This window comes from Lithobates pipiens, unplaced genomic scaffold (genome assembly GCF_037356315.1).
Source record: "Lithobates pipiens isolate NorthernLeopardFrog02 unplaced genomic scaffold, aLitPip1_a1.2 Scaffold_25, whole genome shotgun sequence".
In the NCBI taxonomy this organism is placed as follows: domain Eukaryota; kingdom Metazoa; phylum Chordata; class Amphibia; order Anura; family Ranidae; genus Lithobates; species Lithobates pipiens.
Window position 1 is genome coordinate 1,854,040 of NW_027507787.1, and position 17,102 is coordinate 1,871,141.

Consider the following 17,102-nt stretch of genomic DNA (forward strand, 5'->3'; position numbering starts at 1 on the left):
GGGAATTTCTCTTAGATAAAATAGCTGTCCAAAACACCAAGCCATTGACTTGTAAAAACTTGTAGATGTCTGATATTCAGGGCTCATTGGTGCATTGGCAGCCCATTCAAATAAAAGGGCTGCCTTAATGAAATTTGCATTAGGTCACATCATACTTTGTGTTATTACACCACAAGGGACCAGATAGGTGTGAGTAGACAAAAAAAATGTTTTATGTTTGAAAAACATTCAGTATATACAGTAGGAAATCATTGTTAAATTTTAAAATCAATTTAAGGCATAGTAGTGATTATATGCAAGTTATTGCCATGAAAGGTGTTTGGGGATCCGGGGGCCTGCCCCAGGGGACATGTATCAATGCAAAAAAAAGTTCTAAAACTGAAGTTTTTTCCGGAGCAGTGATTTTAATATTTGCCTAAAGTGAAACAATAAAAATAAAATATTCCTTTAAATATCGTGCCCTGGGGGGTATCCTTAGTATGCATTTAAAGTAGCACATCTTTCCCATGTTTATAACAGTGATACAGCAAAATTACATTTCTAGGAAAAAATGTCAGTTAAAACTGCTCGCAGCTGTAATGTGTTGTCGGATCCTGGCACTATAAATAAAAATACCAAAAAAAAGTGTGGATGTCCCCCTCAAAATCCATACCAGGCCCTTCAGGTCTGGTATGGATATTAAGGGGAACCCCACACCCAAATTTATAAAAAAAAATGGTGTGGGGCTCCCCCAGGTCCCCAGGCACTATATACTCTGAACAGCAGTATATATACTATACGGCCTGCCCTATATACTCTGCAGAAAATTGGGCCTTAAGTGTTGGCGGTACCAGAAGACTGTGAGCCTTCACAGTTACTCTTGGGTGCAGGAACAGATCCTGCTGTGAAATATTATATCAAGAACTGTAATTACATGCCCCTGTTAAACAGAGGCAGACAAATTGGGCCTTGGCTGGTGGTGGTGGTGCCACAATACTGTAACCCCTCACAGATACTCTTGTTGGGCGCAGGAACAGGCCCTGCTGTGAAATATTAGATCAAAAATTGTAATTACATGCTGTTTCGTGAAAGTGACCTGTAGTTCTGTCTCCCACCAACAATTGTACAGGGGGATGTAGTCCCTCGGAGCAAGTTCAGTTGTTTATACATTATGAACAGCAGGTGTGGCATAAATTTTCCTTCAGCGCACAGTTGCTCAAAGGGGTAAGTGATTATAGAAGTGGCATAGAGCCCCAGGTCTGGTATGGATTGAAATAGTGGGACAAATGGTAGGCTGAACATAGACTCAGTGAGGTCAGCCAACCCTGTGAGGCTGCATAGCGCATGCATCTAGAAATTCTGCGGTCATAATTGGCAGAATCAAAAGGGAAGTTTGGGTTGTGTATCACTGGCGTCAATGGAGATGGGGTGGGTTAGAGGCCTTTTTGGGAGAATATTTAAGAAATCACAGAGACTGTGGCCCCCATGGTGGGTGGTGAGAGGAAGCACACCATGTCACTTCCTGGGACAAGTAAGGGGCTTTATAATATAGTGTCAGATCTGGTAGACCAATGCCTCCCCAATGTTTAGGAAGAGAAAAGTAGGGCGTTGCGAGTCCCAACTGTTTTGTCACTCCATATAAATCTAATCAACATGTGCAGAGTGAAATAAAAAAGGATTTTATGCATTTTTTTTAGGCCTGGCCTGAATGAGATATCAAATCTGGGGAAGTGTCGTCATTTTGAAGACGTTGCTTCTGCCGAATCATATTAGGCTCTGGCACGCTAAAGCTCTGAACACATTTTTGACCACAGTGGGCTAATATTGGTCTCATAAAGTGTAGCTGGCTTTGAGGTGGCAAATAGGCTTTTAGAAACTGTGGGAAGGAAGGAGATTAATAAGCTTTACACAAAGATAAAAAAAAATATTTTTACTTTAAGAGCCGCTCATTTTGCATGAATAAAATATCATGTGCTAAATTCACAAAGTTAGCACACCAGGATAAAGGCTTGTACACAGGATGAGAATATCAGACAAATCAACTTTTTTTTTTGCATCTCATATCAAAAATAAAAAGAGAGATCTCAAATTACGAAAATTCTCGTATAACAGAATACAACTTCGGAAGTGATGTAATGTACAGTATTAAATTGGATTGTACTGTATTCTTTGGGTTCTGAGCATGCATTGTCTTGGCCATTACGATTTTTTTTCGCATGAAAACTGTACTGATTAAATGAAAATCGTACGATCTGGTATCGCATGAGAAACATTTTTCGTTTGTCCCTTCAGATAATTTTGGACGAACTGTCATGATCAGCTCTCAAACTGTGTACTAGCGATCAGATTATCAAACAATCGCTTCGATAGTGAAATTTTTCGTCCAATTTTCTGATTGTGTGTACAAGGCTTCATTTTTGTTTTTATTTTTTTAAAGTAGTAGAAGTTATTTTCAGCTATGAGATTTGAAAAGCTCAGGCATGGGGTGGCTGAAAATAAAGATTCTTATCTTTGCGTAAAGCTTTGTAAATTGAGCCTTAGATCTCCTTTCTTCCCACTGTTTCTGCTTTTGTCTTCAGCTGTTTTAAACTTCCGTTTAGCCCTTGTACACACGGTCGGAGATTCCAACGGAATGTGTCCGATCGGACCATATTGTCGGATAATCTGACTGTGTGTGGTCTCCATCGGACTGTTTCTGTCGGAATATCCGACGGACCAAGTTTTCCAACTTGTCTATAAAATTTTCCGACAACATGCTCCGATTGGACATACTCCGATCATGTGTAGCCTTCTCCGATGAACCAAGTGCCACGCATGCTCAGATCAAATTCCTAGACCAAAGCTATTGGCTACTAGCCTGAACGTAGTCCCATCGTAACGAAATAACGTCATCACGTTATGTACAATCGGATTTTCCAACAACTTTGTCCGACCGCATGTATGCAACAGTTTCAGACAAAATCCGTCGGACAAAATCCGTCAGACAAAATCCGGATTTGGTTGTCAGAATGTCCAACCGTGTGTACAAGGGTTTACAGCTATGTGGTCCCTTGCAGAGCATAACACACAGTATGATATGCGTTAACATACGTAGTATTAATGCGGCCCATTTATTATGAAGAGAAAGGAACGCACTCACATAGCCACATCTGTAATTCAAGGGGATATACAAAAAAGGAGGGAGTACTAAAATGGTAAACCTAGGTCGGACTTTAAAGGCATAGGAAACAACAAAGAAGTATGAAAAAAATAACAGTGTTTTATTGAAAAAGTAACATAAAAAAAAAGGATTAAAAATCATGTATACTAATACATATATATATAATACTTTTTGAATGTTTCATTCATGTTCTGTTACTTTTTCAATAAAACATTGTTATTTTTTCATACTTCTTTGTTGTTTCTTATGCCTTTAAAGTCCGACCTAGGTTTACTATTTTAGTACTCCTTCCTTTTTTGTACAGCCCATTTATTGGAATGGGCTGCTAATGTACCACAATGGATTGAAAATCAGACATCTACAATTTGTTTTAACACAGTGAACCACAATTCGTGGTAGTGCATTAGTGTGCATTGCAATATGCCATGCTTCTAAGTGCATTGAGGTGCTATTGAAAATGAATGGCAATGCAACGTGCTAAGATGTTCAATACATTGCCCTGCCACGTTACCATAAAACATTGGTGTGTATTGGCTCTAGTAGGCTTATAATGAAGCTATATTATTTTTGTCCAGATCTATTACTGTTAGTAATCTTTGTCTACATTTCTCAGTCTATTTTTTTTTCTTCATGCCTGATATTATCTGCGCCTCGATTTGCTATGCTTTTGTGTACTAGGAACTCTAGAAATCATTGAATGTGCTTAGGACACAGCCAAAACACAATCATTCTTCATGGATTTTCATTTACTTGATGAACAGCATGAAGATTGTATAAAAGGGGTTGGCAAGTGGATACAAGGGTCAAATGCCTCTTTTCTTTTATTATAAATGACGGTTGGCACTGAGAACACGATTGCACCACTTGATATATTACAAATACTTGCAGGAGATTGCATACCTGAAGACACAGCTAATTTAATTGTGCGGTGCTTCATATGCAGTGAATAAAGTATAAGATCACAACCTTAGTGCCAGCTTTTTGGTACCTGGGGTACAAGTGTCCATGTAAATCACACCACATGTGTCTGCCCCACTACCCCTAGGCTCCAATGAACTGAGGCAATGGCCCAGTAGACCTCATTTCCATATGAAAAAAATAATAATTTAGGAGAAATGAGCACCAGTACCATATAATGTACAAATCACCAAAAATAACTATGAGCTACATTACATTAAAGAAGTGTAAAATCATGTTTTGTTTCACTTCTAACTGTATGTACTGTCAATTTCCATGCGCACAATGCAACATATAGTTGGTCTTATCTTTTACAGTATGTTTTGCCTTGTCCTCTTTATGTCTCTTGAGCGGTAAACATAGCCCTGGACACATTTTACAGAATGCTGCACTCCTTATTTATGTTCTACGCTTTTAAATGCACTTGATTAAAGCTGACAAGCATTAAGTATTCCATACCTTTCTTAACTTACACAACTAATATATGGGGATAAATCATGTAAACCACAGCTAGTCATATGTTCTTTGTCAATAATTCACAGATCCTCTTTAACAGGCTGTTTGAAGAGGATTGTTTTCCTCTGAATCCATATGAAGAACGCTAACCCTAACTATAACATGATTTGTTTTCATGGTAATTAAATTTTGACTTTACAGGTTAGGATGCACGCAGAGGTTTATTGAGGACTTTAGCAGGCGGACGTCTTATGTATTCAGCAATGTGAGTACAAAATCTTTAATGAAGCCTAGATATAAAGTCTTTTATTCAGCTACAAGATCATTTGTATTACTATGTGACAGTCATTTAGAAATAAAGAGAATGACTTTTATGTCGCATTTCAGGCCCTCTAGGGTTGACAGAGATCCTAAATTTAAAGTATATCTAACATTAAAACATTTTCTTTTCCATTTTTAATACAGAAAGGAAAGGTTAACCACTTGCTTACTGGGCACTTAAACCCCTCTCCTGCCCAGACCTATTTTCAGCTTTCGGCGCTGACGCACTTTGAATGGCAATTGCGCGGTCATGCAACACTGTAGCCAAATAAAAATGTTATTTTTTTTCCCACAAATAGAGCTTTCTTTTGGTGGTGTTTAATCACAGCTGGGTTTTTATTTTTTGCTAAACAAAGAAAGTTGGAAAATTTTGAAAAAATAAAATAAAATCATGTTTAATAGTTTGTTATAGAATTTTCCAAACAGGTAATTTTTCTGCTTCATTGATATGCGCTGATGAGGCTGCACTGGTGGACACTGATAGGCTGCGCTGGTGGGCACTGATAGGCTGCACTGGTGGGCACTGATAGACTGCACTAATAGGCACAGTTAAGGCGGCACTGATGGGGACAGATAAGTCAGTACTGATGGGCACAGATAAGGCGGCACTGATGGCCACTGATAAGATGGCACTGATGGGCCCTGATGGGTGGCACGGATGGATGGATGGCACAGATGGGCACTGATAGGTACCACTGATAGATGGCACTGATAGGTGACACTGATGGTCACTGATAGGTGGCACTGATGGGCACTGGTAGGGGACACTGGGCACTGATGGCACTGATGTGCAGCACTGTCCAGGCACTGATTGTGGGCACTGATAGGTGGTACTGTGGGCACTGATAGGTGGCGCTGGTGGGCACTGGTAGGCGGCACTTTTAGGGGGCACAGGTGGGAACTGATGATCTGGGCACATTGCAGTGATCGGGACTGATGTCCCTCTCACTGCCGCCGGTGATTGGCTTTTTTTTTTTTAAATAGCCGATTACCGGCTGTGTTGTCATCATGTGATCAGCTGTCATTGGCTGACAGCTGATCATATGGTAAGGGGTCGGGATCAACCCCTTACTCCGATCTGTGATCCAACGAGTCTCATAGACTCGCTGATAACAGAGCGTGCCACACGTGTCGGCCTCTTGTGCACGGGAGGACATCAATAGACGTAGTCCCGGCAATGCAGGTCTGCCCTGTAGCCATAATTCGGCTATAGCGCGGATCCTTAGAGGTTAATATCCTGTTCAGGTTTTTTTGCCATCCCTGTACCATTGGTGAGATTCCCCTTTGGGCTGGATTCACACTAGTGCGAATTGGATGCAAGTTTTCCCACATCCAATTCACATGACAGGAGAGTGTGACCGATTAGAGACAGTTCACACATCCTCTTGGCAGCTGCTGAGAGATTGTACAGGGGCTCCTATGTGTCTTTGGCTCCATTTTAGGTCCAAATTCAGGCCAAAATTTGGGCCTGACTCGTCCCTGAAACTAAATGAGAACAGGGACGCACCAGACCCCTGCTGTGAGCCTCATTCATTTTAAGTGTGAACCCAGCCTCAGTTTACTGTCACAGGGATAGGGCTGCCATCAGGAGGGTACAGGCAATACTGTTGCAAGGGGCCTGATCATCACTGGAGGCCCGGCTGGCTGGGCCCACTCCCTGCCTCCCTCGAGCAGCACATAAAATTAAACTGTCATCTGCAGGCAGACGCTGGCCCCCACTGTGCCCCATAAAATAGGAGAATGAAGCATACAAGTCTGAGCCTCCGCCACCTTTCACTAGCACTAGTACACACCCCCACCCTCCCCCCTGGCAGGTGATCGAGGTCAGCACTCGCTCCGCTTCCTTCCCTGCTAAGGCGAAACATGCTGGCTGCTGCCAGGCTAGATTTCAATCTGGCTGCGATTCAGGTGGGGGGGGGGGGTGTGGTCAGTTCACCAGCAGTAAAAGCGGACCCAGCCAGCCCTCTCAGGCAGATGCAGATATGTGAGAGCAGCATGGAGGGTAAGTCACAGAGAGTTAAGCCCCATACACACTATTATCTCAGATTATCTGCTGAGTTTTTCCTTCAGATTTACCAAAACCATATAATATGAGGACAAACCTTAGGAGTTTCAATGCGTATGCAATCAGGCAGGCCCTTCTACTACATGGTTTTGGTAAATCTGAAGGAAAAACTCAGCAGATAATCTGATAGTGTGTATGGGGCTTTAGAGTGTGCTGCTGCCTGTGCCCCCTCATGCCATAGATTTGGACTCACTCACTTATTCCTTGAATGGGACACAGTCACCTGAGGCTGAAAAGGTAGCATGATGGAGTTGCATGGATGAGGGTAATGACTCTGGGTGAGGATAAGAGTTACATTGTGGAGAGCCTCTTCACTATGTAACTCTCATCCCCACCCGGAATCAACATCCTCATCCATTTTCACAATGCAGCAGCATCATCCATCCCTCTAGTATGCCCATCCACACCCAGCATCATCCATCCCTCTAGTATGCCCATTCACGCACAACATCATCCATCCCTCTAGTATGCCCCCCCACTTCCAGCATCATCCATCCTTCTAGTATGCCCATCCACACCCAGCATCATCCATCCCTCTAGTATCCCCATCCACACCCAGCATCATTCATCCCTCTAGTATGCCCATTCACACCCAGCATCATCCATCCCTACTATGCCCATCCACGCCCATTATCATCCATCCCTCTCCACAATGTATGCCCATCCACGCCAAGCATCATCCATCCCTCTCCACAATGTATGCCCATCCACGCCCAGCATCATCCATCCTTCTCCACAATGTATGCCCATCCACGCCCAGCATCATCCATCCCTCTCCACAATGTTTGCCCATCCACGCCCAGCATCCTCCATCCCTCTACATAATGTATCCCCAACCATGCCTTGCATCATACATCCCTCTTCAGGATTCTGGGCGTGGATGGGCATAGATTGTGGATAGGGATGGATGAAGCTGGACGTGGATGGGCATAGATTGTGGAGAGGGATGGCTGATGCCGGGTGTGGATGGGCATACATTGTGGAGAGGGATGGCTGATGCTGGGCGTGGATGGGCATACATTGTGTAGAAGGATGGATGAAGCGGGATTTGGATGGGCATACATTGTGGAGAGGAATGGATGAAGCTGGATGTGGATGGGCATACATTGTGGAGAGGGATGGATGATGCTAGGTATACATTGTAGAGAGGGATGGATGAAGCTGGACATGGATGGGCATACATTGTGGAGAGGGATGGATGATGCTGGGCGTGGATGGGCATACATTGTGGAGAAGGATGGATGATGCTGGGTGTGGATGGGCATACATTGTGGAGAGGGATGGATGATGCTGGGTGTGGATGGGCATACATTGTGGAGAGGGATGGATGATGCTGGGTGTGGATGGGCATACATTGTGGAGAGGGATGGATGATGCTGGGCATGAGTGGGAATACATTGTGGAGAGAGATGGATGCTGCTGGGTGTGGATGGGCTTACATTAAGTTGTAAGAGTGTTAAAATAAATGTTGGTGCACCAAAGGATTCAGACGGCGGATTCGGTGGGACAACCAGTGGGCGGGCCCTGGAGAATGTTGGTGGTCAGGCCCCAGGGGGCCCAGTCCTAAAGCTGTGTAAGGGGCCCCAAAATTTCTGATGCACAGGGAAACAACAGTAAGTGTGAGGAAATCTCTCCAAAGTGTAATTCTGGAACATTGCAAGATTTCCACTGTATCCCTGTTCCGATGACAAATCAAAATTTTTAATTTTTCTCTCACTTTCTACACCGATGACAATGGTCACCAGGACAAATAGAAAAGAGGGTCTCCCAGTGGAGACACAGTCAGGAATACAATCTTGACATGGGTTCTAACTTCCTTATTATAAAAAAAAAAAAAAAGCCTTTTTGGCCTTGCATACTTTAATGAGACTTTTAGACACTCTTGGTATAGTAGATTACATTTTCAATACCATTATTATATTAAATACCACTCCTTGGGACATGAAATAGATACCTACATCTCATAGAATCACGTTTTTACCATTTGCATTCTGTAAATTAGGAAATTGTTCCAGCTCTGGGAGCGAGCCTGCTTGGGTCCCCCCAGAGCAAGCTTCTTTCTATGGGAGGTAGAGAGAAGCTAATAAAGGAGTGCACAGTTGGAAAAGGCAGGTAGCAAAAAGCTAATGAAGGAGCGCACAGTTGCTTGCTATGGGAGCACTTGGCAGAAGGGAGAGGCCAGGAGCGCCGGAGAGGGACCCAAGAAGAAGAGGATCAAGGCTGCTCTGTGCAAAAGCAATGCACAGAGCAGGTAAGTATAACATGTTATTTAAAAAAAAAAAAAAAGCAAGACTTTAACATCACTTTAAGTTCCATATTACTTACAAAGAGGCAGCTGAAAATATCTCAACCACTCATATTAGATCTGTATGTCAAGTGTTTATGACATACTGTATATCTGGTCCAGTGGGGAGAAAAAAGGAGAATAAGGGGAAGTATGTCCTTACCCCCAGAGTGGGAAAATAAAGGAAAAAAAAAACTATCCTGATAGAATGACTACATAAAATGCATACCTCACCCTCTCCAAAAAAAAAAATCAAAAAAAAAATCCACAATTGTATCCAAAAAGCACATAATGATTTGAGTGATTTGTATTTTGCATAGCTTTTAAATTTCACATTATAAACCATACATATAAAAGACTTCCCTACCTTGAATAATACGCTTATGACTAATTAGAAGCATTGTTGGTCAATTGGAAGTACACAGATCCTGCCAGATTTTTTCTTAGCAGATACTGGGGGTTATTTATGAAAGGCAAATTCAGTTTGCATTACAAGTGCAAAGTGCACTTGAAATTGCACTGAAAGTGCACTTGGAAGTGCAGCTGCTGTGGATCTGAGGGGGACATGCAAGGAAAATAAAAAACAGCATTTTAGCTTTCACATGTTTGGATGAGAAAATCAGCAGAGCTTCCCTTCATTTCAGAACTACCCCTCAGATTTATAGAAACTGTACTTCCAGTGCAATTTCAAGTGGACTTTGCACTTGTAGTTTTCACTTGTAGGGCAAAGTGGATTTGCCTTTCGTAAATAACCCCCATTGTGCCTAATTTGTTCTCAGCTCTCAAGCTCCACATGTAATGCTGTAACTTCATGGCTAGAAGTAATCCAAAATGGGAAAAACAGAGTGTGGTGAATGAGGCTAAGCATTTTCAGTACAGGAGAGGAGACTGTACAATGGTGCAAGCCTGAAGATAAGGCTGGAGTACACAGCACTGAGCAAATGTCCTGTGACCAGTTAAATATTGGATTATTTGTTACCGAGTTCAAATGATTGTTCAGTTCGTGCTTGACTTTTTAAACAAAATGTATCAGCCCTGAATTTTAGCGTTTTATTGGAATAAAAGTAGTCATTATGTTCCCTAGGAGTTATAGTCTGCTGTGATGAGCAGAATTTCTTCATTTCTAAGACAAATGAAACCTCAATACTCAAAGGCTGGCAACGTGGGTAGGAAGATGTGGCCCAGCTGGCCCAAATAGTGTAATAACGATAAAATGAAATCAAGCTGATAGCCAGAGAGCTTCTGCCATTCATCATGGATGGCAGGAATTGAGTTTGCTGCTGAGATGTTACACCCTATAGATGCTGGAGCATGTTTTCAAACTCTTGATCCACCAAGATAAATAGTCACATTTCACATGGCAGCCGGTCAGTGCAAGTCTCTGTAAGAATGTAAAGGCCTCAGTCCCCTAATAGGCTGTACCCTATTCCTCCTAGCAAGTCTGGGAGGAGTGGCACCCCTTGTGCCAGGGTTGTTTTACCAGTAGTGGAATTAAATTAAAAATGATTCCCTACGTTGTAAATATGAAGCTTGATGGGAACACAAATCTAAAAAAAAAATGTTCATTTACAAAAAATATATAAAAATGAAGGAACATTACCATCATTTAAATGTTACAAAGAATATAACAGAATATGTAAAAAGGAAATCGAGGACACAAAAATTCAAAACGAACGAAGGATTGCAAAAAGTACTAGGGCAGACCCCAAAAAAATCTTTGGATATATTATTAGTAAAAAGGTCAGGTCAAGTGAGTGACTGGGACAAAGAGAAGGCAAATTTATTAAATACCATCTTCAGCTCTGTGTATACAAAGGAGCATGGGGGAGCAATACATAAGTGGTCCATATAGTGAACTTGGTGTTGAGTTGTTCACTTTGAAGTCATCACAGAGGACAAGGGGGAATTTTTTTATACGTCTAAAGGAAAAGAGATTTAATCTTCACAGTAAGAGCTGTGAAAATGTGGAATAGACTCCCTCAAGAGCTGATTCTGGCCAGCTCAGTAGATTATTTTAAGAAAGGCCTGGATTCTTTCCTAGATAAACATAATATAACTGGATACTAACATTTATAGGTAAAGTTGATCCAGAGAAAATAATACGCTTGCCTCTTGGACTCAGGAAGGCATTTCTTTCCCTTGCTGGAGCAAATTGGATCATGCTTTATTGTATTTTGTTGCCTCCATCTGGATCAACTGTGGGTATTGGATAGTGTATATGGAGGTTTTTCTTTTGTTTGTTTTTTTCTCTATTGGTTGAACTGGATGGACTTTTTTTAACCAGCTTAACTATGGGGCCCCATGCACACTGGACATTATAAAAATCCCAGTAGTGTTAGCTGTAGAAAGTTGTAGCTGTAGAATGAGTTTTGCAGCATTTTTGCAGTAGCATTTTTTAGCATTTGCGTTTATTTTTATTAGCAAAACTATACATCCACAAAAGCTCATGGCTCATAAATGCCGATTGGGCACTTTTTTACAGCTTTTTTTTAAGAATTTTTCAAAGTTATGGCCCACACACACGATCGGAAATTCCACCAGCAAAAGACCGATGAGAGCTTTTGGTCGGAAAATGCGACTGTGTGTATGCTCCATTGGGCTTTTGTTGGCCGAATTTCAAGAATTCCGTTTGTGTGTATGCAATTCCGATGCACAAAAAAACACACATGCTCAGAATCAGGAACCGCTCTGTCTGGTAAAACTACCATTCGTAATAAAGATAGCACATTCATCACACTGCAAATTTTGAAATCTTTCAGTGCATCGCATTCTCTTCTTCTTTAGAATGCTAGAAGAATTAAGTTGTTTTTCTGCTCATATTCACAGAGTTCTCACAAACGTATTTCTTTGTTATTTCTGAATAATATTAATTTGGTCATATCTCCATTAAAACGTTTTTTTTTTTTTTTAATCCAGATCTGCAGTTTTTTTCTAGTGATCTCCATATTATTATTTCTCGTTTTGTGTGTCAAGTTACACCATTATTATCTTGTATTTTTTTTACCTCAAGGAGGTTGGTTTGTGTTGGTGTCCCTTGTTAATTTGACCTTGTATTTTTGAAATGTACCTGCCTACTCCCAAACAAACTGTCCTTTTTGAAGTAAAACACATAGGCAAGTATTTCTGAAAAAAAAAAAAGTAATTTATTATGGGTCATAACAAAATAAAGAGGAAGGCAATTCAGGATAAACTGGTGAAATTTGCAATGCCTTTGTACCACAGTGCAGACATCAATAATTTTACAGTCACAATAGGCGGCCTGAGGAGTCCATATAATAGTGAGAACAATCCAGTCCAGGACAACAAGAGATTAGGAACAGCAGCAGATAACATATATCTCCCAGGCTGTGGTATTACATCTTTTGTCAGAACAGACTGAACCCAGGCCATCACTCTCTGATCTTCCTTAGATGCTTCCTTCCAGGCTGTGGCTCTGGTGTTGGAGGTGTGGCAGGAGGTGGAGGAGGAGGACCTGGAGGAGGAGGAGGAGGAGGAGGAGGACCATGGTTGAACTCACAAATGTGGGTTTGGCTTGTGAGTTGGACCCTCAACCCCGTATTTAGGGCTTGCAAGATTATTTCCTCACATAAGAGGCATTGGCCCTCCTCCATTTCCAGCATTTTGCAGGCTGTCATGTAGGAAAAGTCCTCTTGAAAACTGGGGAGGGATTCTGAGGTCTGCAGTAGCCTTCAAAAATAGGCCAATTGCTGCCTCCTTCAGGTTACTGCTCTTCCTGGTACTTTCTTGTGGAAGGCGGAAGGGAGGGGCCTGGGATTCGGGCAGGCTACTGGGCCCGGCCACCTCCTGGCTGAGGCTTTCTTATGTATGAAAAAGGGACATAGTTTTAGTTTTTGGTTCATCAATCACACACAATTTTCAGCTCATGACTGTTGTAAATTGAATGTTAATAAATAGAAAAGACTGTTATTCTGACCCCAGCATTTTTCAGTCTTGTCCCAATCATTTGTGGCCACTACTGTCTATTTATATGTAAAACACTTTGTGAAATTAGTTATCGAAACTAACATATATTTAACACCATTCATTTGACAAACATAAATATTTTTAAGAATGCTATACCTGGCTCAAGCTGGGCTCCTCTAGATGTGGCTGCCTCAGCTGAGGTGGAAGGAAGTCTTGAAGGAAGACTGGAGAGTGCTGGCCTGGGTTCAGTCTGGCCTGCCAGAAAAAGCAGTTTGTCATAGTACCACAGCCTGGGTACATAAATGTTATCTGCTGCAGCTCCTTCTTGAGCTCCCTATTATAAGTGCTCCTCATGCCACCAATTAGGGCCTTCAAATAGGGGATGTCTGCCGTGGGGATCACCGGCTTCACAAATTCCACCAATTGATCCAGCGCTGCCTTCCTCTTTTCTTTATTGTTATAAAAGGGGTGGTTTACCTGTCACAGACAGGGCAGCTCCCTGTACATATCAATGAATATGGCCATAAAGTCCTCATCATTGAATACATCCATATTCTCTGCAAGACACAACACAAGACAAACCCTAACGTCAGGCTAAACTCTCATAATCTTGACCCAAATATCAGCCTCAATCTATAATAAGCAGTATTGGCCACTGATGCACCAACTTAAAATGTTACCTTCATTATAACGATCATCGCTCCCGTTTCTTCGACCTCCGTTCACAGATCGTACGTAAGACACGCGCGTATTCTGCTTTATATACACTGCGCATGCGTGAAACTCCACCCGCGTCGCCCGCCCCTGACGTTCTTTCTAGAATAATTTTGTTGCAGTGGGAGACAACATAGCGGAGACACAGCAGGTGCTTAATAGCAGCAATGAGGAGGAGGAAAGCCTGGAGCAAGAAACCTCCCGATCCCGGAGGAGAAGATTTAAGGCCTCAAATATGTCCTTTGTAGAGATGGTGGAGATGATTGACATATTGAAGAGGGCCAACTATGAAAGAAATTATGGACTATACCTAAACCCAAATGTGAGAAAGGCCAAGATCATGACTAAAGTTGAGAAGAGTCTGCGCCAGAATTTTGAGGTACAACGATCCAAGGAGCAATTGAGGAAACGCTGGTCGGACCTCAAAATTAAGGGAGCATGATCAGTACAGAAAGAACAAGAAAGTTCTTCTAAAAAGTAAGTAAGTAGTTGTCATGTGTTCAGATTATTATTATTACTTGCATGCTGCACCATGTGCTTTTCTTTACTGTTGTACAGTTTAAAGTGGCTACTTTCATGTTTGTGGGCATAGTAAATCAGTCGTAGTAAACATTGTTTGCCAATTAAATACGATGTTTCTGCCAGATACAGGGTTAACTACATTTTGGTCATGATAATTTGTATTAAAAGAAGTTTAGGACATTGTTGTCTATTTGTGTTTGAAACTAGAATGAATTGCAAACTTGATTCAGTGTAATGTAAGGAGAGGACCTTCAGCAACTGTTTACACATCTGGACTCAAGAGCCCTAGTGTGGGACACAAGAACAAACTTTTTAGGGTGTCCCACACAGGTGCTCCAGTGGATGCTAAGGGTGTCTACACGTGTGAAACTTGTCCAAAAACGGTAAGTATTCCAGCTTTGGTAATTGAAGAAATCATGTCTTCAGCTTGGAACGCTGCCCAAATAGACAATTCTACTCCACTTCCAAGCAATGTTTCATATTCCTATTTCTGGCCTCAAATATCTGTGTGCCAAGTATACCTTTTGTTTCATTCTCATAGGGGAGCAAAGACTCGGGACATCTGAGCACACTAGGGACCACACACCTCCTGAAGAAGGGGAACAGAGGACACCAGAAGCTGAGGATGTAGAGGAAGGAGAGGTGGTTGAGATTGTCACCACAACAAAAAAATTAGGTAAAACTTTATGAAACCCAGATTTTTGGATTAAAAAAATGTTTTACAACGCACATGTGCATGTACACAGAGTAAAAGGTTTTAAACTCAACAATGTGTGGCTTCTTCTTTCAATGAACAATACCAGTTTTTGTATTAAGTTGGTGTTTACAGTGACAATGGGTGTTATTTAAAGTGGATTTCCACCCCCAAAAAAATATATATATAATTATTACTGTGCTTAAAAAAATGAAAATTTTTTTTTTGGAGAAACATTTTTTTTTACTCACCTCTAAATGCTTGTTGTTGGGGGTCCCTCATAGTCTGCCTCCTTTGGTGCCTGGGCTCCTGACGTCACTTCCCTTGGAGCAGGAAGGGAGATCGCCTCTCTCCCCTCCCTGTTGTCAATCATCTGGGACACGCGGGACACACTCCCAGATAATTGCGTGGCCAGTCACGGCACGCGGCGCGGCTCGCGCATGAGCAGTGGGTGCCCAGCTGTGTCCGATTATTAAAAGTCAGCAGCTGCAGTATTTGTAGCTGCTGACTTTTAATTTTTTTTTTTTTTTTTTAAGTAGAACACCGCTTTAATGATGGAAAAACCAATTGGCACTACAAGTACACTAGGAGAACCTAGAAGACATCAAAAAGAAACACAAGCAGTAGATGAAAATCAAGATTTTATCTGATAAAAGATAACATTTATTACAAATTTGCTGGCCCCCCTACCCGTAAAACATTCAACATATTTTTCACGGGCGCTTTGGGGGGGGGGGGGGGGGGGAGCCAGGATGACCAGCTTCCAGGGCCGTCATTGTTTCATGAAATCCAGCCTCAGGGCAACATAATTAGGATTATTGCATTTTACAAAGTTATGCAGGATGCAGCAACATAAAAGTTTGAAATAGGTGGAACCGGCTGGCCAGGATCCCAAACGCATTTTCCATGACTCTTCTGGCTCTGGCCAGCCGGTAATTTAAAAACCCTCTTCTCTGGGGTGAGGGCCCTCTGGGGGAATGGCCTCATCACATCACCCTGTCAGGGCTAGCTTAGCCCTTCCTTCTCTGGGCTGGCTGCTCTGTCGGCTAATTGCCAGCTCTCATCTCTCTCCACAGTTACTCAGCTGTTCCTGATCCTGCTTGTCTGACCTGCCTACTTAAAGCTGTTCAGCTCACTTAGTCTCTGCCTTTGCCTTGGTCACATCACAAGAAACCATCTCCTGCGTTCCTGTTTAAAGACTGGCTTGCTGACATCCCTTCTGGCTCCTTATGCTGCTTGCTGTTTCTCCACTTGGATCCCTGACTTCTGGCCTGGCTGATTACCCGATCTGGTTATTGAACTCTGGCCTGGCTGACTATTCAATTTGGTTACTGGACTCTGACTATGCTTTGACTACGCTTACTCTATTTACCTTTTTATTTTTTATTAATTAACAAGTGTAATTTAATTGTACTTCTGTCTCGGTCTGGTTCATGGTTTCTGACAGTAGGCGAAGGCCATGAATTCAGGAGATACAGTCAATCCACTTGTCGGTAATATTTTTTCCAGATTGGATGAGCAAGCTCACCAAATGGATCAGTTTGCCATAGCGTTAAAAACGCTCCTGAGTCACACGGCTCCCCTGGAATCCCCTACTGTGGCTGCTCCGGTACAACTTGAGTTGCAGGCTGTCTCTGCTGCTGCGCCAATCTCTGTGCAGGCACCCGCCTCGAGTATTACCTCTATAAGAGGTATGTCTGGTCCTCTCCACTTCCCCAGCGATTTCGGGCGATCCAGTTCAATGCAGAGGGTTTCTCAACCAGGTTGAGATTTACTTTGAGATGCTGCCCCAGGAGTTTCCCTCGGACAGAAGCAAAGCAGGTTTCGTGATATCTTTGCTTTCTGAGAGAGCCTTGGCCTGGGCAAACCCTCTATGGGAGACGCAAAAACCTGTTGTCATGAGTTACCCTGACTTTGTGGCCTCCTTTAAAATGGTATTTGACGTTCCCGCACGCTCCGCTTCTGCTGCCAAGTGCCTCATGTCCATCAGAGTACGAGAACTGTTGCCGACTACGCCATTTAATTA

General features: G+C 42.3%; 1 protein-coding gene across 1 annotated transcript in view; it reads left to right on the plus strand.

Annotated features, from left to right (window-relative positions):
• The window catches only part of LOC143930034 (heparan-alpha-glucosaminide N-acetyltransferase-like), a 519,140-nt gene that overhangs the window by 2,336 nt on the left and 499,702 nt on the right, over positions 1 to 17,102 (plus strand). The window contains exon 3 of the mRNA XM_077453933.1: positions 4,754 to 4,817. Coding sequence (XP_077310059.1) covers positions 4,754 to 4,817 — 64 coding nt within the window. The remainder of the gene's footprint in view (positions 1 to 4,753; positions 4,818 to 17,102) is intronic.